At 50.8% G+C, this 23,257-nt stretch overlaps 7 protein-coding genes across 7 annotated transcripts, besides 2 other annotated features; 3 read left to right on the forward strand and 4 right to left on the reverse strand.

Moving 5' to 3' along the window:
- Window positions 1-1,311: 1,311 nt before the first annotated feature.
- METBIDRAFT_29571 (uncharacterized protein) lies at window positions 1,312-3,317 on the reverse strand. Its single transcript, XM_018855440.1, has one exon. It carries the CDS (start codon window positions 3,244-3,246, stop codon window positions 1,789-1,791), a length of 1,458 nt encoding a protein of 485 aa, XP_018713510.1. The 5' UTR covers window positions 3,247-3,317; the 3' UTR covers window positions 1,312-1,788.
- Window positions 3,318-4,181: 864 nt separating this feature from the next.
- Window positions 4,182-4,517: a sequence feature (Protein overlapping with rRNA (METBIDRAFT_228290, OBA23030.1) was converted to a misc_feature.).
- Window positions 4,518-4,893: 376 nt separating this feature from the next.
- Window positions 4,894-5,124: a sequence feature (Protein overlapping with rRNA (METBIDRAFT_96745, OBA23031.1) was converted to a misc_feature.).
- Window positions 5,125-6,537: 1,413 nt separating this feature from the next.
- RPC19 (DNA-directed RNA polymerase core subunit) lies at window positions 6,538-7,364 on the reverse strand. The gene has a single exon (XM_018855441.1). It carries the CDS (start codon window positions 7,330-7,332, stop codon window positions 6,958-6,960), a length of 375 nt encoding a protein of 124 aa, XP_018713513.1. The 5' UTR covers window positions 7,333-7,364; the 3' UTR covers window positions 6,538-6,957.
- A 1,809-nt stretch (window positions 7,365-9,173) lies between these two features.
- On the forward strand, window positions 9,174-11,484 carry DBP2 (DEAD-box ATP-dependent RNA helicase). Its single transcript, XM_018858281.1, has 3 exons — window positions 9,174-9,281; window positions 9,345-10,511; window positions 11,088-11,484. The coding sequence occupies exons 1-3, from the start codon at window positions 9,188-9,190 to the stop codon at window positions 11,444-11,446; spliced, it is 1,620 nt and encodes a 539-aa protein (XP_018713514.1). The 5' UTR covers window positions 9,174-9,187; the 3' UTR covers window positions 11,447-11,484.
- A 1,327-nt stretch (window positions 11,485-12,811) lies between these two features.
- On the reverse strand, window positions 12,812-13,846 carry METBIDRAFT_9355 (uncharacterized protein; the record flags this gene model as incomplete). The annotated part of the gene is made up of 1 exon (XM_018859365.1): window positions 12,812-13,846. One exon carries the CDS (start codon window positions 13,844-13,846, stop codon window positions 12,812-12,814), a length of 1,035 nt encoding a protein of 344 aa, XP_018713515.1.
- A 2,949-nt stretch (window positions 13,847-16,795) lies between these two features.
- On the forward strand, window positions 16,796-20,371 carry METBIDRAFT_76151 (uncharacterized protein; the record flags this gene model as incomplete). The annotated part of the gene is made up of 2 exons (XM_018858483.1): window positions 16,796-16,882; window positions 16,946-20,371. 2 exons carry the CDS (start codon window positions 16,796-16,798, stop codon window positions 20,369-20,371), a joined length of 3,513 nt encoding a protein of 1,170 aa, XP_018713516.1.
- Window positions 20,372-20,532: 161 nt separating this feature from the next.
- Window positions 20,533-20,970, reverse strand: METBIDRAFT_18839 (uncharacterized protein; the record flags this gene model as incomplete). The annotated part of the gene is made up of 1 exon (XM_018854814.1): window positions 20,533-20,970. A coding segment is annotated over one exon (438 nt), but the record flags the coding sequence as incomplete, so codon positions are not given.
- Window positions 20,971-22,399: 1,429 nt separating this feature from the next.
- Window positions 22,400-23,218, forward strand: METBIDRAFT_37274 (exosome non-catalytic core subunit; the record flags this gene model as incomplete). Its single annotated transcript, XM_018856849.1, has 1 exon — window positions 22,400-23,218. One exon carries the CDS (start codon window positions 22,400-22,402, stop codon window positions 23,216-23,218), a length of 819 nt encoding a protein of 272 aa, XP_018713518.1.
- Window positions 23,219-23,257: the final 39 nt, after the last annotated feature.

Here is a 23,257-nt window from a genome sequence, read left to right on the forward strand (position 1 = left end):
GGGGTGTTGAACATGAACAGCGACGAGTTGTGTCGGCTGCGCTGAGGCGGCAAGCCGTGGGAGGCGAAGTTCTGGAAATACGCCACTTCGGGCCGGGCCGGGTCTTTCGGTTTCATGCTCGGCGCCCCGCTAAGTCCGCCCGGCGAGTCCGCGTACAGGTCGAACTTCCTGGGCTGGCCGCTTGCGGGCAGCAGCGGCCGCAGGATGTTTTCGTTCACGGGCAGAATCGGCGGCTTGGCGCCCCGTTGCGTGTGGGACACGGCGTACGTGTCGCTTTTCGATGTGGAAATGGCGCTTTGTGGGGTGTTGTTTGGGCCCCTCGTTTGCCTTGCTTCTCGGCGGCTGTTCAGCGGAGCACTGCGAAGGCCGACTGAGAACGCCAAACGCGGGGTGGCGAACCGTTGAAATCAGGCAAGAGTCCTGGGATTTGTTCCTCCAGCGCCACACGTGATGCAGTTGGCGGGCAGCCGGGGAATTTTGGTGCTGATTTTGTCGCTGATGCGGTTTTGGACCCGGACCAGAAACCGCAGTGGGAGCTCTGTTAACAATAGGCCTGGCGCGAACCAAGGTGCAAATTGAGCACAGGATAAATGGCACAGAAGTGGTAGTTCCTTGTTCTGTTTGGATTGCCGTTGGTGCTGTCGGGCGAATATTGGCAAATGCGTTGGTGGCGTGTGGGGAGAAAACCGATGTATTCTGGAGGCCTCACTAGAATGTTTGACTAGTCGTGTGTCCAGGCCAGAGCGGCACGGGAGGGTGCTTTATCAGGGCCGGAGATCATGTGAGCGCGCGCTGTGTGCAGGCGCCCTGTCCGATTAGCAGTGTGCTTGGTTTGCTCTCCCAGAAGCGCAAGTCGGTCACCGGCGCTGCATGAAAGCAGAAAAGTGGCGGGTGGCGAGCGGAAATTTCGCGGTGTTTGTGTCGGGAACAGGTGAAGGTGAAATGTGGGGGCAGTGTTTTTCGGGTTTGGCGTTCTCGCATTTCCTCGCCTTTTTTTGGTGTTTTAGCGCTTTGATTGCTGACGGGCAAGGGCGTCGCTTGCCGCGTGACGCGGCCGCTCACGTGACGCGGCACGTGGCCGGCGAGTCCCCGCTTCTCGCAGTCTGGCCGACGAGATGCCCTGGGCCAACATGGCCGGGTTGGGTATTGCGGTCGATTCGCTGGCAACTTGAGCGGAGTGTTTCTTTTTTGTTCGTTTTTTGTTCCTTTCTTGTTCCTTCTTTGTTCCTTTCTTGTTCCTTTTCTGTTCGTTTTCTGTTCTTTTCCTGTTCATTTCCTGTTCATTTCCTGTTCCTTTCCTGTTCATTTCCTGTTCCTTTTTTGTTCCTTCCTTGTTCCTTTTCTGTTTTTTTCTTGTTTCTTTTTGTTTCTTTTTTTTTGCTTGTGTTTCTCCCGAGATGAGTCAATTCTGGGTGCAGTTCGACGACTCGTATATTGATAGTGCCATGCGTCCAGTGTCGTAAATTGCCTTCTGCCCCAGCTGCAGAGATACATCAGCCGTTGCTTTTGATCCATCGGACCGCGGTGTGGAGACAGGTGCTCTGTCGACTTTTCGACTGTCATTGTTTGTGTGCTTTGTTCTTCGTCGTATGGTACCCTGGCTGGGCCATGGGCGCATGAACACCGCTACGTAGTGCCCGCCAAACAGAGGAGAAGCAGGAGTAGAAGTAGAGTTCCGCGCAGTAGCTGCGGTGGCGTTTCGTGATGTCATGGGCATTGAAATCGTATAGTCATTGCAAGTGTTCATCGCCCCAAAAGCAGGGGCGACAATGTTGGTGTGGTCCGGTGCTAGGCCTCGAAAAGCAAGCGGCGCATGCCGTCGAGGCAGGCCTCGAGCCCGTCGTTGATGTCGATGTTGTAGTTGCGGAGGTACTGCAGCGGCTGCATGTCTTGGTCCGGGTAGAGCTTGGCGTGGAGCGAGTCGAGGAACGCCGTGGTGATGCGGAGGTACGCGCCCACCTTGGGCGTCATCACCGAGAGGTGGTCGAAGTCCGACACGAGGAGCAGGAGCATGAGGTTTTTGATCAAGTTGCTCTTCTCGCTGTCGCCCAACGCGTCCACCTTGTGCAACTGGAGGCGCTCGTAGAACGGGCGGAACTGCTGCGGCAAGTTGTCCTGGAACGCGTCCAGCCCACCGCCCGCAACGCCTGGAATCGGCCGTGTCTCCACGGGCAGGGCCCCGGCGTCACTGCAAGCGCCCGGCGCGTCTGCCGCGGCCTGCCGGCTCTCGGACGCGGCCTGCAAAAGCGCGTCCACCTGGCCCCGGAGGTACCCGAGCTCGTTCTGCATGCCGGCATTGTCCCGCTGGTACTGGTCGAGCTTCAAGCGCATGGCGGCCAACGACTCGCCGTGGGACTCTGCGGCCTGGCGCCGCGCCGCGTCCTCGGCTTCGCGCGGCCCCAAGTCCATGTCGATCTCGTCCACAGTAAGGTCTCCAAGCTCTAGGCGCGGCGCCCGCGGGCGCTTTTGCTCGGGCACGGCGATCTGCTGGCACCCGTCGCTGTGCTCGACCTCGGTGCTCTTGTCGAAACAGAACTGCGAGTCTCCGCTGGACTGCGGCGGCGACGTGACGGGCGAGCTGAGCTCGGGCCGCGCGGGCCGCGCGCCCGCGTGTTTCGGGCGGTCGAACGTGTCGTCCGCGGCGGAATCCGGGTCCGAGTCCGGCGCGTGGGACGCGTGGGGCGGCGCCCGCGATTCTCCTTGCGGCGGCGCGTTCTGCGCCCGCAAATACTGGTCGAGGAGCGGCTGGAACGCGCGGAAAAGCGCCTCCACGTCGATGCCGGGCGTGGCCGGCGCTGCGCCGCGCCCAGCCGCGGCGTTGGGCGCGTGTTGCGCCGCGGTTCTAGCCGCGGGGCCGTGCTGGCGCAAGGCGCCGAAGAAATCGTCCTGCCGGGCGGCCGCTGGGCCGTTTTTGGCCGCGCCGCCGCGCCCGGCGGGTAGCGGCGTCAGTTGCAACGCGCCCGGCGCCAACACGGGGTCGGAAAAGTGGCGGCGGGCCCTGTCGGCGCGCTGGAAGGGGCTCTCGTAGGCCGCTCTGCGCCCGCCGGCCGCCTCGTCGCCGGGAAAGTCGCGTTCGGCGGTGCCGCCGCGGGCGCTGGCGTCGTGGGCCCGCGCGAGGCGCAAATACGCCAGGAACTCGTCCATGGTGTGCACCGAAAGATCGTCGCTGGCGCTTCCTGGGTCGCTGTGGTCCAGCGAAAGGTGGAAATAGGACTCCGTGAGGTCGCCGTTGATCAGAGACGCCATTGGCTGGAAGTGTCTTTTTGGCCCGGGCTGGTGGATGGGCCGCAGGGGGAAAAAAAGGCTGGGTTTGGGAAGATACGCCGTGGTTAGAAGAAGACGTGGAGCCGAGTTTGGTGCACAATGAAGCCTGACGGAGCCGCGGCGCTGTGTGCAGGCGGGGCCGGTGCGCGTCGCGGCCTGGGTGCGAAAACGGGCCGTGTTTTTCAGCATCAGAGTTCTCCATTCAAGTATGTACGGTACTTAGGACCCTTCGAATACTACTATTCTCTAAAACCCTTGAGGAGAAAAACGAAGGAAGAAAGAAGGAAAAGAACTCTTCCTGTACAGAAGTTTTTTTCTTGGGTTGGGTTGTTGGGGTTTGGGTTGTAGGTCGGAATTTTTGAGTTGGAGATTGGAGATTGGAGATTTGGGTTGGAGTTTGGGTTGGAGTTTGGAACTGTATTGTTGGAGCTGTAGTTTTGGAGCTTTTGGGTCTGGGGTTGGGGTGGTTAGGCTTGGATTGTAGGTCTTAGGTTTGGTCTGTGGAGGATTGAGGTGGACCTTAGGTTTAGAGGTTTGAAGTCCGAGGGTTGGGGTGTTTAGGCTTGGATTGTTGGAGGTATTCATGCAAGAATCCTTCCTTTTTAGGTAGGCATGAATGAGCTTTCAGTGGGTCTTCAGAATCTTGCCAAAGCGAATGACATTATTCGTACACAGTCATAAAAAAATACAACGGATCTCTTGGTTCTCGCATCGATGAAGAACATTGCGATGCGTAATATGACTTGCAGACGTGAATGATTGAGTTTTTGAACTCGCTTGGCGCCTCAAGGTATTCTTCAAGGCGTACGTGGATGAGCGATATCTACTCCCAAACTTTTGGCATGATCCTGGTCTAAATATCAAATGACTCCGGAATAAGTTTTAGGCTCTCCCAATCCTTCCTCAATCATGTGAGACTACCTGCTGAACTTGAGCGTATCAATAAGGGGAGGAAAAGAAACCAGCAGGGATTGCCTCAGTAACGGCGAGTGAAGCAGCAAAGGCTCAAATTTGAAACCCTCAGGGAATTGTAATTTGAAGGTGGTCTCAGCTAGTTCAAACATTCTCAAGTCCATTGGAAAATGGCGCCATGGAGGGTGATAGCCCCGCGAAGAATCCATTTTCTTTGACCACCAAAGAGTCGAGTTGTTTGGGAATGCAGCTCTAAGTGGGTGGTAAATTCCATCTAAAGCTGGATATTGGTGAGAGACCGATAGCGAACAAGTACAGTGACGGGAAGATGAGAAGCACATTGAGAGAGTGAAAAAGTATGTGTAGTTGTTGAAAGGGAAGGGCTTGCAAGCAGACACAACCTTCTGGTTGGACCAGCATCGGGGCGAGGGGAGTAAAACAGAAAAGGAATTCTAGCTCTCGAGTATTATAGACCTTTTCCACTTCCACAAATTCCATCTCATCCCGAGGCCTGTGGTTATGTTAGGATGCTGGCGTAATGGTTGCAAGTCGCCCGTCTTGAAACACGGACCAAGGGGTCTAGCGTCTATGCGAGTGTTTGAGTTTTTCAAAACCCAAACATGAAATTAGTAGGAGCGCAAAGTGCAGCTCCGACCACATCAAGGTCTAAACCCTGATTTGAGTAGACATAGCTGCTGGGACCCGAAAGATGGTGAACTATATCTGGATAAGTTGAAGCCAGAGGAAACTCTGCCGGAGGATCATATCAGTTCTGAGGTGCAAAGCTATCGTCGAGCCTATGTATAGGGGTGAAAGACTAATCGAAGCTGGTTCCTGCCGAAGTAACAAGACTAGAATAGAACGATATAACTTGATAGGTGATGACTTTCCTTTGGCAGTAAAGACAGAAATTATGGCCACTATAGTATATAAGAGTTCCGAACTCATTTCTTATTCCCAACTAGGCCGCGATACCCGTCCTTTGCATCTTTCCATTACAATCATATTTACAAGTATCTCAAGCGTTCCAATACCCAAAGCATGAAAGATCCTAATAAACAGGATGGGTAAACCGGTTCGGTTGGTTTGCTTTCTTGTACAAAATTCACTGTTTTATAATTTATATTCTGTCCGTCATCAAGAGAATAAGCATAGCAATATAGATTGATAAGTAATGTACGCCCACCCCAATAAAGGAAGAATAAAGGAAGATCATGGACGGAGATCATGAAGCAAGAACTTAAAGGGGGATCATAGAGGGGGATCATAAAGGATAATTATAAATGGAGAGTATATAGGGAGATCATAAAGAAACATCATGAAGGAAGATCATGAAGGAAGTTCATGAAGGACGTTCGTAAAGGAAAATCACAAGGCAACGTCAAGGGAGAATAGGAACAGAGCCACAAGAATAATACAGAAAAGGCCGCGAGCAAGACACAGAGAATAGAGTAAGTTTCTGGTGGTTCTCTGGAGCCAAGTGCACTAGTGTCTACTTGTTTTGTTCGTTCGCCCGCTCCCCCTATTTTCGTCGCTCTTTGACTTTTCTTTCTCAAATTGCACCGCCGTTTCTCCCCGCTTCTTCCGGAGCCCACGCTGTCCCAGCATCAGAAAGTCTTTGAAACCGCAGATGGTCTACGGCGGCGGAGCATACGTCGCATCCATTAACTACGAGTATCAGGCTTCCTCACGAAGTGCAATTCCTTCCCGATCTTCAAAACTCAAATCTGCTCTCAGTTCCTTTTTGCCCAGCCAGTGCAAAACAAACGCCCCAGGTGAAAGGGGAATTTTGCTTCGAGCAAACGTCATCCTAATTTCGCCGTGCCATAGTGTGCAAGTGTTGGCGCAATGGGTGCAAACCCCTTGTCCCAGTTACCATGGAGTCCAGCTATCTGAATATCTCGAAACCTTCCATTTTTATATCAGCCCCTGGTACGATTCTTGTTTTGATTTTCTGTTTTCACCCATTGCTAAATCCTTTTTGTTGTCGGCAAATTGGACGCCTTTACCTCAAATAATATGTACTACCATTATATTCAAGCTAATTTTACGCTTAATGATTTATAAAAGAGCAGTTTGACCAGGTTCGTAAACTCCGAATTTTGTCTCCAAGCTCAGAATATCAAAGTAGTCATGTCGTTATAGTTGAAATGCATCGATAAAGCATACACTCGACTGCGGAAGCGAGAAAAATACTTGCGTAGAATTCGCCATCTGCCCCATTTTGGAGGTTGTGGCTTTTCTCATCTTTTATCTTCGTCTCTTTACAATTTGGGGTGACTCTCGTCATTTCCGTGTAGGATTGGGTTAGAAGTCCAAATTCAAACACATTCATAGCTTCCGTATAGGTTCGGGTTAAAAGCCGAAGTACATATCATTTGTTTTGAGAATTACATTAGATGATCTATCCTATGGGTGAGGAGTCCTGACAAATTGTCACCGGTCTGTGCACAGAGGGCTTCTGCCGTTGCCGCTCAATTTCTTTATTCGTTCAACGCTTTTTACAATGATGCCATTTTTGATTTCTGAGGCAAAGACCCGCTTTATTTAAAACTGCCAAATCTCAACAGTTCCGAGATACAGTTCAGCCCAGCGTCCTTACAATGGACGTTAGGATTGGACACCATGCCCCCTGCTACATCACAGTGCCATCATCATAATTCAGCCAAGAAACCCACCGCCATACATCCAGCCAAAGGACCCACCACGACCGGTCTCCAAGGCATTGTTTGATTCGAAATTTCGTTTTTTTTCCTACTATACACATATGCAATCCGAGAATCATGGCTCAACGACACTAAAGTCACCAGCGTCAAGCTTCTCTTGGAACGTCTCCTCGATCTGCGTACACATTTCCTTCAAGTTGTCCAATCCTTGGTGGAAAGCCTCCGTTGCAGTGATGTTGCCGTAGGTCTGAATACGCACATTCATCTTGTTTTCCGAGGGGTGCGGTATGGAGTATCCGCAGAACTCAACCTCCGGGTTTTTCATGATCATGTACCGCAAAGCATTCCCCAAAGTATGGTCCTCATCTACGATCTGGAAAGATGCCGCGGTGCCATCCTCCGAGGACCCAGGCAAAAGCCAGATTTTCTTGCTGAGCTCAAGGTCCTCCACCTCGTCTTCCATGGGAATGTCTGCGATTGGTTCCGCCATATTCTAGGTGGGTATTTGTGTGCCTTGCGTTGGAGGGTTTTTTTTTTCGTTTCCATTGAGAGCTTAGATGCTCAGCTCCAGGGCCTGCATGCAGTGCGGGATGCCTTCATCTGGGTATGATCTGTGGAATCGGTCCATACTTGGAGTTGCGGCATTAGAATTCCACAGCGGGCAAAAAAACATCCCTTTTTTTCGACTGGGGCTGAAGGAAATGGAAGAATTGATGAGGATTTGGGGTAGCGCTGGCAGGCCGATGCACCAAACTCTTGATTCAGCGACAGGAGCCAGTATATTGGCGCGAGTCCTCTTCATCGCTAGTGAGCCAAATACTGTTTTCGACTTATTTTTATTTTTTTAAAGAAACATACAGTCAATGCCCTGCGGCAGGTGACGAATGGTAGAAAATTCACGGCCGCACTTCTTGAATTTGGAATGTGCATTTGACTCCTCTACAAGAAAAGCATAGCCGTTTCCAGATCGAGTTTCTCCAAGAAACAACGACCCCCACAAACACAAAAAATCGCAGATTCGCTGCCAGCGGCACTTTGCCCAATTACGGAAACACAGAGAATACAGCGCATTTCCCATACTCAGAAACGGCTGGAAACAATGAACACAATGCGTGGTTTACAGCAACATCAACGGCTGATACGAAACACCGATCTGCTCTCCACTGTTATGCCGCTGACCGCATTCTCAGGGAAATTCGTAGTATGAGGCCCAGACCAAAAAGGGCAGAAAAGCAGACAATACCGCGGCTTTCCGACGTACCCAAAAATACGAAGATCACATCGTACTTTTGAAAATATTGCTCATCGATTCTAGGAATTGGAGTTGTGGCTTCGCAAAACTAGACTACGGAGTGGAATTTATTGGTGATGGTATTTATTGGTGATGGTATTTATTGGTGTTGGTATTTATTGGTGATGGTATTTATTGGTGATGGTGTTTATTAGTGATGGTATTTATTGGTGATGGTATGTATTGGTGTTGGCATTATTGGTGTTGGTGACTATTGGTGCTGGTATCTACTGGCTGGTGTATACTGGTATTTATTAATGTCGGTATTAGTGCTGTTTATTGGTGTTGGCACTTATTGGTGTTGGTACTGGTGTGGTGTTCATTGGTGTTGACACTGGTGTTGGTATTTATTGGTGGTGGTATTTTTGGTGGTGGTATTATTGGTATTTGTTCGTATTTATTGGTGTTGATACTGTTGCTGATACTGGTACTGGTACTTAGTGATACTGATATTTATTGGTGTATATTGAGAACTGCACTGGGCGGTGGTGCTGGTGTTTATTGATATTGATCCTGGTGTTGATATTGATCCTGGTGTTGTTATTTACTGGTGTTGGTATTTACTGGTGTTGGTATTTACTGGTGTTGGTATTTATTGGTATCCATTGGTATTTATTGGTGTGGTGTTATTGGTGTTTATTGGAGTTGGTGTTGGTGCTTATTGATGCTGGTATTGACGATATGGTATGTCAATATCAGCAGTCATGTGACCTGCCCGCCAGGCCTGACTTCAATCAAAATCTGCAGTCCTACAAAGACACATACCTGGGCCGGGCCCACGACCCACGTGATGCTACGCCACGTGATGATAGCCCGTTTCCCTCAAATATCCGTTTGATACCGCGCCTTTATAGAATTTGGCAAGTCATGAAAAAACGTCCCGGATTTCAGTAGCTGCTACGCAGGCACGCGCGTGCTCATCTCATCTCAAAATCTTTTTTTATTTCTCTTTTTTGTGTCTCCGTTCCTGCACGCACGCGCACGGATATATAAAGAGGGCCTCCCCCGCGGTTTTTTTGGTCCACGATTTTTGAACCAGCAAAAAAAACCACAAATGTCTGACTACAACGGCGGTTACTCCAACTACAACAGCGGCTATAACAACAACACACACCAAGGTGGCTACGGCGGAAACGGCGGCGGCTACGGTGGTGGTGGCTATGGTGGAAATGGTGGCGGTTACGGTGGTGGTGGCTATGGTGGAAACGGAGGTTTCAGCGGTGGCCGTGGCGGTGGCCGTGGCGGTAGATTTGGTGGTAGAAGAGAGACTGAGCGCATTGATTTGTCCACCCCGGAGTGGGACTTGGACGCGTTGCCTCCCTTTGAGAAAAACTTCTACACCGAGCACCCAGATGTCGTGGCACGCTCGGAAGCCGAGGTTGCGGCTTTCAGAAAGGAGCACGACATGACATGTGAGGGCACCAACATCCCCAAGCCCATCACGTCGTTCGACGAGGCCGGGTTCCCCGACTACGTGTTGAGCGAAGTCAAGCAGCAAGGTTTCCCCAAGCCCACTGCGATCCAGTGTCAGGGTTGGCCCATGGCCTTGAGCGGTAGAGACATGGTCGGTATCGCCTCCACTGGTTCCGGTAAGACCTTGTCCTACTGTTTGCCATCCATCGTGCACATCAACGCGCAGCCTTTGTTGAAGTCCGGCGATGGCCCCATTGTGTTGGTTTTGGCTCCAACAAGAGAATTGGCCGTGCAAATCCAGCAGGAATGCTCCAAGTTCGGCTCCTCGTCCAGAATCAGAAACACGTGTATCTACGGTGGTGCACCAAAGGGCCAGCAAATCAGAGACTTGGCCAGAGGTGTCGAGATCTGCATTGCCACCCCCGGTAGATTGATTGACATGTTGGAGACTGGCAAGACCAACTTGAAGAGAGTCACTTACTTGGTCTTGGACGAGGCCGACAGAATGTTGGACATGGGTTTCGAGCCTCAAATCAGAAAGATTGTTGACCAGATCAGACCAGACCGTCAAACCTTGATGTGGTCCGCCACCTGGCCAAAGGAGGTCAAGAACTTGACCAGAGACTACTTGCTTGACCCAATCCAGGTCACCGTTGGTTCCTTGGAATTGTCCGCCTCTCACACCATTACTCAGGTCGTCGAGGTCATCACTGAGTATGAGAAGAGAGACAGATTGATCAAGCACTTGGAGACCGCCACTACCGACAAGGAGGCCAAGTGTTTGGTCTTCGCTTCCACAAAGAGAGCATGTGACGAGGTCACCTCTTACTTGAGACAAGATGGCTGGCCTGCGTTGGCCATCCACGGTGACAAGGATCAACACGAAAGAGACTGGGTCTTGAAGGAATTCAGATCCGGCAAATCCCCCATCATGGTTGCCACCGACGTGGCTGCCAGAGGTATTGGTATGTATAACTTTTTTGCTTGCACTTTGCTACTAACCACAGTTTAGGATGACACTGAGAACGTCAAAGGAACATCAAAATCAAATGGGAACGGAACGACAACTGACAATTTTTATCCTGCTGGCCAGGTTTTTTTTGTCAGTAAAGGAGACTAGAGAGGACAGATTATGAGAAAGCTTCACCTCGCAAGAGGGCGAAATAAATCGATACGATCGAGGGCAATCTAAAACGCAACGAAATTGAAAAGACTGACTGGATTTGTGGCGCCATGAGGAAGAGATACACTGTTGTTTTTTTGGGTGATATCGAATAAACTTATTACATGATTCTCTTCTTATGACAAGCGGGCGGCACTACAATACTTTGGCCTTGTTGAAGTCTTTGTACTGGGTGATTCCAGCGACTCTTCATTGGGGCTAAACAACAGATTTATGTTTCAAACTTTCATGCAGATTGGCCAGTTCAACCGTGCTTTCTATGTAATCAATACAAATCGAACTCCTTTTCTTTTGAACGTAGATATGGTCATCACTGAGCTTGGCTAAGCCCGCCATACAATATACTAACATCATTTAGACGTCAAGGGTATCACATACGTCATCAACTACGACATGCCAGGTAACATTGAGGACTATGTCCACAGAATCGGAAGAACCGGTAGAGCCAACACCACTGGTACCGCTGTTTCCTTCTTCACTGACGCCAACTCCAAGATGGGTGGTGACTTGTGCAAGATTATGAGAGAGGCCAAGCAGGAGATTCCACCTGAGTTGCAAAGATTCGACAGAAGATCTTACGGCTCGCACATCAGATACGGCGGTGGCCGTGGTGGTAGAGGCCGTGGCCGTGGTAGAGGTGGATACGGGGGTGGCCGTGGTGGTTACGGCCGTGGCTCGAACGACCAGCCTTTGGGAGGCAGCCTGCGTCGTTTCTAAGTTAAAGGGTCTGTACAATACTGTTTTCCATCTTTTTTATATTCTTCTCTTTTTCTTATCGACTTTATAGAACGACTTTGCTTATAAGTATTTCTTACCAAGCTATTTAATTATCTGGACACCTGAACTGTAGTTGATTGTCGGACAATTGAAGATATTTCGGGATCGATTTTAGGGATAAGGCACGCAATTGAATATTAGTATAACATGGCAATCTTTTACCAGCAATCGCGATTTCTTTGACTGATTCCCCGGTTCTTTCAAGGATATATGGAAAATTTAGGGTACAAATGCTGGACTTCGATTTTCTGTGGGTGTACACAAATCATTCTAGACAATTGACTTAAATTGTGGTCCATTATACAACTTTTGTACTAGGAATATAGGTGAGCAAATTCTAAATCGCTCATATTGGCGGCACCAATAATTTTGAGCACCAGCAGTGGCATTTCTAGAGATTACATATTTAATTCGATTACATGGAAGGTAGAGTATTTGAAAAAAACTCTGTGGCCTTTTCATGAATATTCATGAATTAGTTCCCTACTACTCCAAAACAAAAAGATGTACACTCTTTTTTGACCTCTGGTGTGTTCGGAGAACAGAATGGGTTTGTTTTTCAAATAATCATCAAGCAGCCCCATGATCCAAGCACGACTAGTTAAAATGACGCCCCAAAGTTAAAGTGTATAAACTGCCACAAAGTAAGGTATTCTGTGATTTGTCAATTGATGATATGAAATACTGAAAATGACGTACACCAGATATCTATTTGAAGATAAACATATGGAACTGTTCCAAGCTATATACGAAAATAGAAAGCCAACCCAGAATAAACTGACATTTTTGTGTCTTGGTTATAACGCGGAGGGAAATCTGTCTTTTTCTTGCTATCTCTCTTTGAGCTCATAAAACCAAATTCACAAAATCTGATTTGTGATGTACTTAACACGTAATCTTCGAGAATTGCATATATACGTTTCTTTCAAAGTTTGATCAGTCCAAGTAGCACAAGGCTATATAAATCAGTTCCCTCGGTATACTGCGTCAGTTGAGTGCTCAGTTGCACCAATGATGCATGGCCTCTAATTCTTGGCTTGGAGATAAAGAGCACTGCCTCGGGTTTCTGTGCTAGCTTACTGGTACAATTTAACGCATAAACATTAGCCATGTAGGACCTGCCTCCAAGAGCGAAATCTACAACACCCATCGCATTAATAAGCCTGAAAATATTCCGGAATACTCCAGCTAAAAACTTTATGGAACATTTATCCAAAGTGCCTCGATAACAATTGTCTTGCTGAAGTCAGACTTCTCGAAAGTCTGTGGCCAGCAGCGGGGACAAAAGAGTCACACCCAAAAGAATTAAACAACACCCTCGAGGCGAGCTTGTTGGAACTGGTTCTCCTCCTGCAAATAATCAATATATGCTAGGGCGTCCTGAACAGCAGTATCGTGCAATACGCAGTTTTCTGTTGCGGGCTGCTGACTGGGCCCAGTATATTCAGAATACATGGCAGGGGCCTCGGCAATGGGAGACACGTCCGAGCGTGACGCCGCCTCACTTATAGGAAAAAACTCAGCGTGCAGAAGTGTGGCATTTTCTTGGTCAAATAAAGCCGCTGATGGCCCAAGCCCACTGAAATCAGTAGATTGCGTGCCGGGGGTGCCGGCCCCGGATCGGGGGAAATATGGCGTGTAGCTCCAGGATTCGTGGAATGGCGACTCGCAGCACGACTGGGGAACTGAGAGGCTCGAAGAAGGCTCATTTTCTGGGCTGCCATATGTCAGGAAATTGGTGAACGAGCTTCTTCTTGAATTGTAGGGCAGTGTCTGAAGCGAATGCATTCCATGAGGAAAAATGGACTTGTTTGTTTTTCCCCTGGATGATCTTCTCTTGGCAAGGCCTTGTGAGTGCATGGATCCTGCTTTTTGCCGCAAATGACACGAGCTCTTCGGGCCACCCTCCAGACCCTGACTGGAGAACGCACGTGACCGCCTGTTTCTGTGTTTCTGTTCGGTCTGCCAGTCAACCGAATCGGCAAGCACATCCTGCGTGTTGAACAACCACTCAAGTGCTTTTGGTGTCAAGCTGTTGCTCTCCTTGAGCCTCTGGAGTTTACAGCTCACACTATCAAAAAAGGTATGGCTCTGATGATTGGGGTCTTTGATGTGAATTGTGGCGCCAGGGGTTGTAGCCGACGTGTTGTTTGAAGAAACGCCGCTGAAAAGATCCTCGTGTTCGGGCGCAGATTCTTTGGCTTTTTGTGGGCTGAAAACAGGAACCAGAAGCGGGGAGAAGCTGTCTTCGTGGATGTTTCCGAAAGGGGAATACTCGAATATCTCATTTATCCAATCCTCTTCGGTGGTTGATGTGGGAGATGTGCAGCTATAAGGCATTTTTGTTGCTTTTAACTTGAGGCCTAGGGTCAATGACCAGATCGGTTGCAGGAACTGTGTTGAGTTAGTTGAGAAAATTAAACGGGGCCTGATTTAGTAGAGGTGGATATATGCTTAAATAAGCCATGTTTCAAAAGTAAGCTCACTTCAAAGCTAAGTAATGGTTGCGCCATTCGTAGAATCATCCGATTCACGGAAGAATGCATGCAAGGCGCCGCATGCGCTGCAGCTATGTCAGGAAAAACTGGGTGCGCCAACATGCCTCGGACTTTGGCGCAGGCATCAGAAAAAAAGCAACAGGTGCATTCCAAAGCCCGACCCTTTCTGTATGCCGCCCCTATTCGTGGTGTAATTCATCAAACAAAAATCCTTCAACACTTGCGAACCCTTAGTTTTGGTGTGAACTGAAATTTTACAACCCACACCTTGAATGGTTTCAAAGCATTTGTTATTTTTGATATTGCAAAGAGCAAGGAAACTTGCTCATGGCAACTATACGTTATCTTGAAATTTTCGTATTTTTGTGAGTTTGTTTTTTGAGTATTCGTCCTTCTGCACATGGCGTGATAATGACCGCTTCGGGTAGACTCGGGCCTTACCTGCGTCGCTAGTGGGGAGACTTGTTGAGAATTCAAGAAAGGCGTCTCGTATGTGGCAGGAGTTTTTCCGTGTCTCCGTGTCACTTATAATCTAGAATATCGCCGAACGTCTTCAGCGTTTTGAAGATCTCTGAAATAGATCGCAGGCGCAGAAGTAGAACCTTTAACGGGGTCTAATTCTGTGCGCTTCTCGCTTTGCGGCGATTCTCGAATTTTCTATATATAGAAAAGAGAACCCGCGACGCTTGCGCCCGGAGGTGCTCATATTTCGACGTTCTCGTCTTTCCGCCAGAAAAGTTTAAAGTGTCTACGGGCTCTGTGAATAGCCACACAAACTAAAGATACTTTATTGTACTTCAATGGTTTAGTACAGGTTAAGAACAAATCAGCATGTCTCGAGTTTGCACCATTTTCCATCGCTGTTCGTTTTGTATTTAAGAAACCAGAAATATTCTGCTTTGTTTCAGTCGTTTTGAGTTTTGGAAAACACTGTTATTAATTTTTCAAAAATGAGGCATCATATTTAGAGGTTCCGTTCTGAACTTAAACTTCTGACCGGTTCGTGTATGTGTGGGTGACATCTAATACAAGCATAAAGTTTTGAGAGGAAAAGAAAACTAAACAATGCAAAATTCTCACGTACGATGGATGGACAGTTCTTTTACCATAAGTAGTGAACATGCTTTTTGTTTGACAATCAACTTTTGCAGCTTCTTATTAAAATGACGAAACTTAGGCTTCCAGAATGCAGTTTAAGATTACGCATTTGCCATGTTCAGTCCGTCTAAATTCATCAAATGCTTTAAAACACAATTAAATTCCCCTTTAGCCGATTTCAAAAATTACTAGACTGCTTATCTTTAAAAACTTGGGTAAAATTGTGCCTGCAATGCTCAGGTTATTCATAGAATGCAAAAACAAGAAGCTTGAATATACATGGTAAAATATCGTGTTTTCATGTGATGCAAAGATTAACAGAATAACACTCTTCTCTTCAATCTTGGGTCGTTCGCAAGCTTCCGGCGACACATGAATCTATGCAGCATGAAAACTCATGTTTTCGAACACGTATATATCTTGATCATAGATAACATGCTGAAGTAGCTGGGAGCCCAATTTGAAAGAGTCAGCAACATATTAAACTCTCCGAAATCTTGAAGCGTTTGACTGTCTCTCACTTCTTGCAGCTTTCATAAATTTGTAAGCTGATATTCTTAAACTCTGCTTGAAGTCAAGAGGGCTTAAGGACATCACAGAGGCTGGAAAGCAGATCAAGCAAGAGATTTGATTTTACAGTCATATATATATTTGACCATGGCTCAGACATCCAATTAGTTATGGTCCATACATACAATCATGGCTCATACGTATCGGTATATAACACTCATCGCTTCCGGGACCAATTGCCGATTATCACCAAGGACGTTTAATCAATGGAATTTTTGAGCCAATTCCATATTGGTGAGAGGATTTCGAACTCTGATGGTGTATGATTTTAGGAGATCCAGGTACTGGTCTCCTGATGTGACATCGGCCTATATTGTGCCGTTTTCTATAGTGTGAGGCGTGGTGTACATCACTTTTTTCCAGCGTTGCTTTATAAATTATATCACTCGACACAAATATTGATTGTGAAATCTTCTATAGTCTGAAGTTTGTGCTGGCGATGTCCCTCTGTTTGCTACCTGCCACCAGCGTCCCCCGCAAAAATAGTAGTATGAGTTTCTTGGATTTTTTGAGTTGCTTGCATGGTCATGTATGACACATTGTGCTAGTGTGTCCTGTAAAATTATGGATTTTGTAAAGTCATGATTTTTGTAGACTTAAATTCAGTCATGGATTTTCATTGTTGAGCCCTGGTGGTATGTGCTTGTCCAGCGGCGTATTACTGCGTTCTAATATAGAACCACTGTCCGCGCCCAGTCAAAAAACGCAGCCACAAACCACACTACAACTTCTTTTCTTACACCAGCTTACCAAGTTGCCAACACCAGTGAAATGTGATTCAAGAAATTTACAAAAGACTGGACTTTTGATAAAATTATGTCCACTGGAGCCTTATACACATTTTCACCGTTCTCCAGGGAAGTGTCCGGAAGCCCCCTAATGCTGGCCTTTTCGCCCATATTTAGCTGTGAGTAAGTTTTCTGGGCCCCCAGGATTCATTTAGCGACACTCCCGTCAAATTCCAGCTTTTTCACACATATTTCCTCTAAACAGACTGATCTTAGCCGCCGCAGCCCCGGGCCCGGAGATCGCCGCGTCACGTGACGCGCGGGCGCGGCCCCTCCAATACTCACTTTTCCTGCCCCGTAAAAGCGGGGCAAGGCACGCCTCCTGCCATAGTCACATGACCCTTCTGCCCCTTCCCAATACGGCATCTGAAACTAGACCCGCAGTGGAAGTGCCTGTGCCCGGCTCTGTGGTGCCTGGCGAGGTGCCCAAAACGGGCGCCAGCAGGCTCAAGTCCGCGCCCCACCGCTCGGCCTTTGACCGCGAGTTCCTGTTCAAGCTTATCTCCGTGTCGTACCGTGAGGCCGCGTTGGACCTGCCATCGTTCCGCGCGTCCGTCAACCACTTGGACACGCAGTTGCTGCAGACCGAGGACTGGTTCATGGCCTTGGCCGACCTGTTCTTGAAAGTGCCGCAGAAGATCGAGGAGTTCCGCTCCGTGTTTGCCATCTTGGACCACTTGGTGCCTTCGTTCGTCCAGGACAACGTGCTCGACCAGGAGTATAGCATGGCTATGTTCCAGCACTCGAGAAAAACGCTCCGCGAGCTCTGGGCCATGGCGTTCTCGGTGTTTCGCATAAACACGGCCACCATCGAGCAGCGTAAGGCGGACTTTTCGCAGCACGTGCTGCGCTTCCGCCGGCTCAAGCGGGATTTTGTACGTTGCCAGAAAAAATATGACCACTACTACCACACGCACATGGGCACGCCCAAGTACAAGGAGCCTGCGCTTCTATATGAGGACCTGCGCCAGCTCGCGGGCGTGCGGCGCGAGTACATGCTGCTCAGCGTGGAACTTGTGGCCGCCACACACTCCGTCACAGAGCAGATCAACGGCACCATTCTCTCGCTCAATGAGCTTTTTTGGCGCGTCAAAACCGAGCACTTGACCGGCAGTTTCCTTGACGCGGCGCAGCTTGCGGACGTTTGGCGCACCGTGGTCCGCTTGCGTGCGTGGCATGAGGCGTGTGTAGCTGCCAATGGTATGTTGGATGCGCAGTTGGCCACAGCACGCCGACAGGTCGAGGCGCAAGTGGCCGCCTCGTGCCTGCCTGCGGAGTCCGAAACCGACTACCGGCCCGACTTGCTCAACGGCCGCGTGCTCCGCGACATCGACGAGCCGGCTGCTGAGAAGCACGGCTATGTGTGCATGAAGACGCAGCCCGACCGCCAGGCGCGGCCTGTGTGGCTCCGCCGCTGGGCGTACATCCGAAACGGTGTACTCGGCTTCCTCGTGCTCGCGCCCAATGGGGAAGCCGTCCAAGAGTCTGACCGCATAGGCGTACTTCTCTGTAGTGTCAGGCACACCCCCAACGAGGACCGTCACTTTTGCTTCGAGGTCAAGACCATCGACTCCACCTGGGTGCTTCAGGCAGAGACTCTCCATGAGCTCAAGTCGTGGCTCCGCGTGCTCGAGAACGCGCAGCGCCGCGTGGTGGACCCAGATGACGCCATGCACACGTATCTTGCCGCCGCCAGCCGCCGCCTGGCGCCGCCCATTACCGAGTTCCTGTCGCCCGAGCTCTCCAGTCACGGCTCGGCGCTGCCGCGCCGCCTCGCGCGCCTCTTGGAGCGTAACGCGGCATTCTTTGATAAGAACGTTCTCGGCTCCGTCGGCCGTGTCAACCTCCCGGTGGTGACCGCGGCCACCAAGATGGCGCTAGTCGCCAGCAGCGTGGCCGCAGGGCCATACGATCCTCCCCCTGGCGCGGACGCCAACCTCTGCGGCTCCGTGAGTTGGGCGCTCCGGGCCACGGCGCAAGTTTCAGCGCGGCCCGTTGTGGTGGAGCCATTGCAGCCATCCCAGACCAGGCAAGTGGGCTCCGGCATGCGGCTCCCAAAGAACTTTCCTGATGCGTGGGTAGCCCGTGACTTGCAGATGCGAGCGCTCTTTGGCGAAGCTGTTGGGCCGCACGAACACTGTCTTGTGGCTTACAACTGCTTGGTGGTACCCAACGACAGCCACGAACTTCGCGCCACGCACTACGTAACGCAGGCCCACTTGTACTCGTACGTGCACACACGGGGCTTCGTGGCTATGACCAAGATCCCGCTCAACCGCTTCGTACAGGTCTCTTGCGAGCAATCCACCAAGCACGACACACTCCGCTTGGTCTTGGTGCATGGCGTGCTCGTTTTGCGCCTGTATTTCGACGACGGCGTGCTCCTCGCGCGCAAGTTAAACTTTCTCTTCCAGAATTTAGCGCGCAGTGTGCCTTTGACAACCCTCGACGTGATTGCCGAGGTGGCAGCTATCGATGCTGCCCATCAGGCCGCTGCCGTGCAGCCTCATGACGCGCCCGCAGCTATACCGCCTCACTTTGCCTTCGTGGCCGGAGGCCTGCCCCTGCCGGGCAGCTTTCAGGAGGCAGCGTCCTTTGCCAATGAACTCCCACTCATGGCCCAGAAAACCGTGCCCTTGCCACCCAAGGCCGTGTTTCACGTGTTGTGTGGTGCTGAGTCTGAGATTTTGAATGTGCTCACAGCCATGGTCGAGGTTCAGTTTAGTGAGCGCAGTCCCTGGAAACAGGCGCCGAACGGCCAGCCCGGCTTGATGCGAGACAATCGCTCTGCGTTCCGCTTGCCCTCGGGACAGCAGGGCAGCATCACTGTCTCCCAGCATATCGAGGTGCAAGCGGATAACGAATTCTACAGTATCAAAGTCACCAAGTCTGCGTTGAAGGTTTTCTGTGGGCCGCGGCTTCGGTTTGAAGCTCGCATCACCATCCACAAAATGGAGGCCGAGCGCGCCGTTGTGCGTATATATGGCCGGCCAATCATTGACGAAGCGCCCTTGAAGAGTTTTGTGGCCAGCCGTCTGTGCAATATGTTCGTACGCGGCTTCACGGCGCACGTATTCCGCGAACTCGATGTGGCATGCGCCATCATTGGCCAAAAGGGTCGTGTCCTCAAAGCCGTATACTTCTATGGCAAAATAGTTGTTGCCGACGAGCGCTACGAGCCAGTGGTCTTGGATCCAGTTCCCATCGGCCGCTACGGGCTCATCAGTGTTTGCCTGAAAATCATGGTGGCTAACGCTTTCCGCACGCTTGCGGCCTGGGGTCTCGTGGCGGGCGGCATGGCCCGCCGGATGCTCCACGCGCTCTCCCTTCACGCAGTGCTCATTGCAATTGTATTGCTATTGACGCTATCTAATATGTACCTCGGTGCGGTCAGCGCCCGCAACTACTGGACATCTCGCCAATCGCGCATTCTTGCCCACGATCTCTTGAGCATGGAGCCCATGCAAATCCACCGCGCCGTATACTTACAGGACATTCAGGACCTTGTAAGCGAGGACTTGGCCCTCCAGAGCGACTCCGCGTGCTTCCAGACCTTCCGCAATCAATCCGTGGTGTTGAACTTTCACGGATTCACGGGCTGGAATGACGTCTTTCAGGACACGCCCATTGCTGTAAAACGGCAGCGCTTATCCGAGCGCTTGCGCGACATTGCGTCTAAACGAAACGACTTGCTTGTGAGCTTGAGGTTGCTTCACAATCTAGAGGAAGAAGAGGCCAGGGCCGAGTGGCGCGACTGGCTCATGGACGAGTTGGATACGTGCAGTCAAATCAGCAGCTTGAACCTCCTGAAACAGGCCGGTGCCGCTGGGGACGGGCTTAGAATGAAGTCACTCGGCGACTACTGTGACAGCTGCGCCTTGGAATTGTCTGCTATCCCCGCGTCTGTGTAGCCCTAAACCGCTAGCAAAAGCGTCTCCGCTGCTCTTTCTTGAGGCTTCCGGTCACGCAAAACATGCATCACCCGTCTGAAGAGCTTTCTCAGCTGGGCTTTCTGCTGGAAAGCCTGGTGGTCGACGGCACTGGTGGCCGGCCCTCGCGCCTTGTTCAGGCCCGCAGACAACCGCCGTGTTTTTTGCCTGAAGAACTTCGCCATTGCTTCGGCGTAAGTGACGGAAGGTGTTTCATTTTTTTGTGCGCCAGTCCCAACTTTCAGAATCATGGCATCTATGGACATGTCAAATGGCAAGCCGTGCGGCGCTGGCGACACCATGAGCTGGAATGTGGGGAACATGTCGATCTCGTCTTTGAGTAGCGGCAGCCTCGCCTGCAAGTCCGATGGCCGCATGATGCTGTGGATTCTACCCCGATGAATGAGCCTAAGGTTTTGAATACGTCCGACCTGCGGATCAGAACTTTTCCAGAAAAGATATATGAGCAAGTGCACAATTTTGACATCCACAGAGCGACCAAGCTGTGTGGCAACAAAATCCTCGATATCGCAAATCGCCACAGGGAACCTGTCAATGAGATTGGGCAGCACAATCGTGACATATGTGCCTGGAGGGGGCACAGAGACCAGCTCTTCGCATACATATGTGGACCCTGACGAGCACGGTGAACAGGGCTCAAACGAGGATGTGCTCCAAGAATCCAGAGCGTGAGACATAAGAAGGAACTAATTTGGTGTGATGTTACAAAAACGGATGTTGGAGTTGGCTACGGACGCTATATAAACAGCAAGGCTGGCCCAGTCGCAGATAATCCGAATACCAGTGTCGTCAAACGGGCGCTCGAAGAATCTCCGCACGCATGTGCACGACAATGTGGGGCGAGCGACGTATGTGCAAGGACAGAACTGTGTGTGCAGTGTGTTTCTACAATATGCCGGAAAGAATGTGCACCCCGATCCACCCCCACTTTCTCATTAGCCACAGCCCCTTTTAACAAATGGGTGCTTCCTTCCTACACTATGAGGTGCTGGCGGCTATGCCAAAATGCGATATAGGTGTTTTGGTTGTGGATTTGCTACTCTAAACACTCCCCGCAAAGGCCAAAACAACCGTGCGGCCTTTTGGTCTTTAGCTCATGCCGCCAGCCACTCCAAAGGTTGCAGACAGCGAAAGAATGTGGGTTGACTTTCATCTTTGGTACTGTCCACAATGGGCCGGACATGGAAATCGCAACCACATAGCAGCCTAGATCGCCCATGGGCACAAATAATCTTTAGACGTTTCGATAGCCCAGATTAGTCCCGCCAGTGCCTCCGAGAAACCTCCCGGGCCGCGTGCCGCGCTAGTCTCACGTGATCCCTTGTGTCAGTCACGTGACCGGGTCTAAGGTCTGTTCAAATTTCTGCCGGTAAAAGTACGTGTCGAGATACAGCCATGTATCGAGGAACACCATGTCTCTTTGCATGGCCATCAACTCCGCAAGCACCGCGTTCTGCTCGGCATAGTCGTGAGTTGTGTTTTCCTGCATGATGGCGTCAAGCTGCTCCACCACCACCAACTGACATTCGGATGCCTGGATTTTCTGTACTAGCTCAAACACGCTCAGCACGCGCTCGTACTCGAATTTCGTGGTTCGCTGCAGGTCCCGTACCCATGTGGCTGTACTATCACGGAGAGCACGTGCTAGCGTGCCCGAGGTGTTATTGTTGAAATAGACAATTCGGTGCGACGAGTCATACCGATGTTGGATCACGTGAAACAACCGTTCGACGCTGTTAAGAACGCCGTCGTGGCACGAAATATGGTAGAGCATAGGCAGTGGCAGGCCGCGAGAAACAGCACCTAAAACAAGAATTTTACTGATGTGAGAGGAACTCTTCCGGGGAGGCCCGGACGGGCTCGCCGAGCCCGGTCACGTGGATATCACGTGCGGCAGGCGCACCCACGCTCTTCTCATCGGAGCATCTGACCAGCGATCTGCCCAGCAAGTCAGGGAAGAAATAAAAAAAAGACAAAAAAGACTTGAACATGAGCACAGACAGAAGGCGGATTCTCGGGCCGGCGGATGCCGTTCGCCCTGTGGCAGCTCCGCCCGTCTCGGCGGAAAACACCGCCCGCCACCATCCAGATGAGCCCGTGCGCAAGTTTTTCATCAAAACCGGCCTCAGCAAAAACGCCAATGGCCTGGCGTACTTGGAGATCGACGATACAATCATTGAGGTGGGCATTTTCGGGCCCAGGCCCATAAAAGGCCTGTTTGTGAACAGGGCGTCGTTCACGGTGGAGACCAAGTTTCTCCCGCACGTGACCCAGCCCAGCGAGGTGCTATTCAATGGCTCGCAGGCCGCTGCAAACGGCCGGCTGCTGCTCACCAACATCGAGCAGAAATTGAGCACGTTTGTGGAAACGGCGTTTTTGCCCGCGGTGCTCTTGGAAAAGTACCCGAAGTCCACCATCGACGTGTTTGTGAACGTGCTTGCCTTCAACGCCAACACGTCGTCGATGCTCAACTTGGCCGCGTGGATCATCAACTGCACGTCCTTGGCCATGGTCGACTCGGGCATTGAGGTCCGTGACATGGTCACCTGTGGCCACGTGAAAACCTGCAGCGGCCTGGCGGAAATGGATGCTCTCATAGCGACCGACTCCGACGCGGAAAAGGGCACCGAATGCGTGGCCAGTTTCATGGCCATGCACAACAACGACATGGTTGCTGTGTGGGTACAAGGCAGCGACGGGGATGGCGTGTCCGAGTCCGTGATGCTGCAGCTGTTGGAAGGCTGCCAGGAGATGTCAACCATTGTGCGCAAGAACTTGAACGGTTTTTTGCTCGACCTCGCCAAGTAGGGATGCGGCTGAGCCGGGTCTCGGGAGCTCCTGTTGGGG

This window comes from Metschnikowia bicuspidata (genome assembly GCF_001664035.1).
Source record: "Metschnikowia bicuspidata var. bicuspidata NRRL YB-4993 chromosome Unknown METBIscaffold_1, whole genome shotgun sequence".
Classification (NCBI taxonomy): Eukaryota; Fungi; Ascomycota; class Pichiomycetes; order Serinales; family Metschnikowiaceae; genus Metschnikowia; species Metschnikowia bicuspidata.

Coding starts and splice junctions, on each gene's coding strand:
- METBIDRAFT_29571 (XM_018855440.1), bottom strand. CDS start 3,246: ATGGCGTCTCTGATCAACGGCGACCTCACGGAGTCCTATTTCCACCTT.
- RPC19 (XM_018855441.1), bottom strand. CDS start 7,332: ATGGCGGAACCAATCGCAGACATTCCCATGGAAGACGAGGTGGAGGAC.
- DBP2 (XM_018858281.1), top strand. CDS start 9,188: ATGTCTGACTACAACGGCGGTTACTCCAACTACAACAGCGGCTATAAC. Junction 9,282..9,344: donor CGGAAACGGCGGCGGCTACG/GTGGTGGTGGCT, acceptor GTGGAAACGGAG/GTTTCAGCGGTGGCCGTGGC. Junction 10,512..11,087: donor CGTGGCTGCCAGAGGTATTG/GTATGTATAACT, acceptor AACATCATTTAG/ACGTCAAGGGTATCACATAC.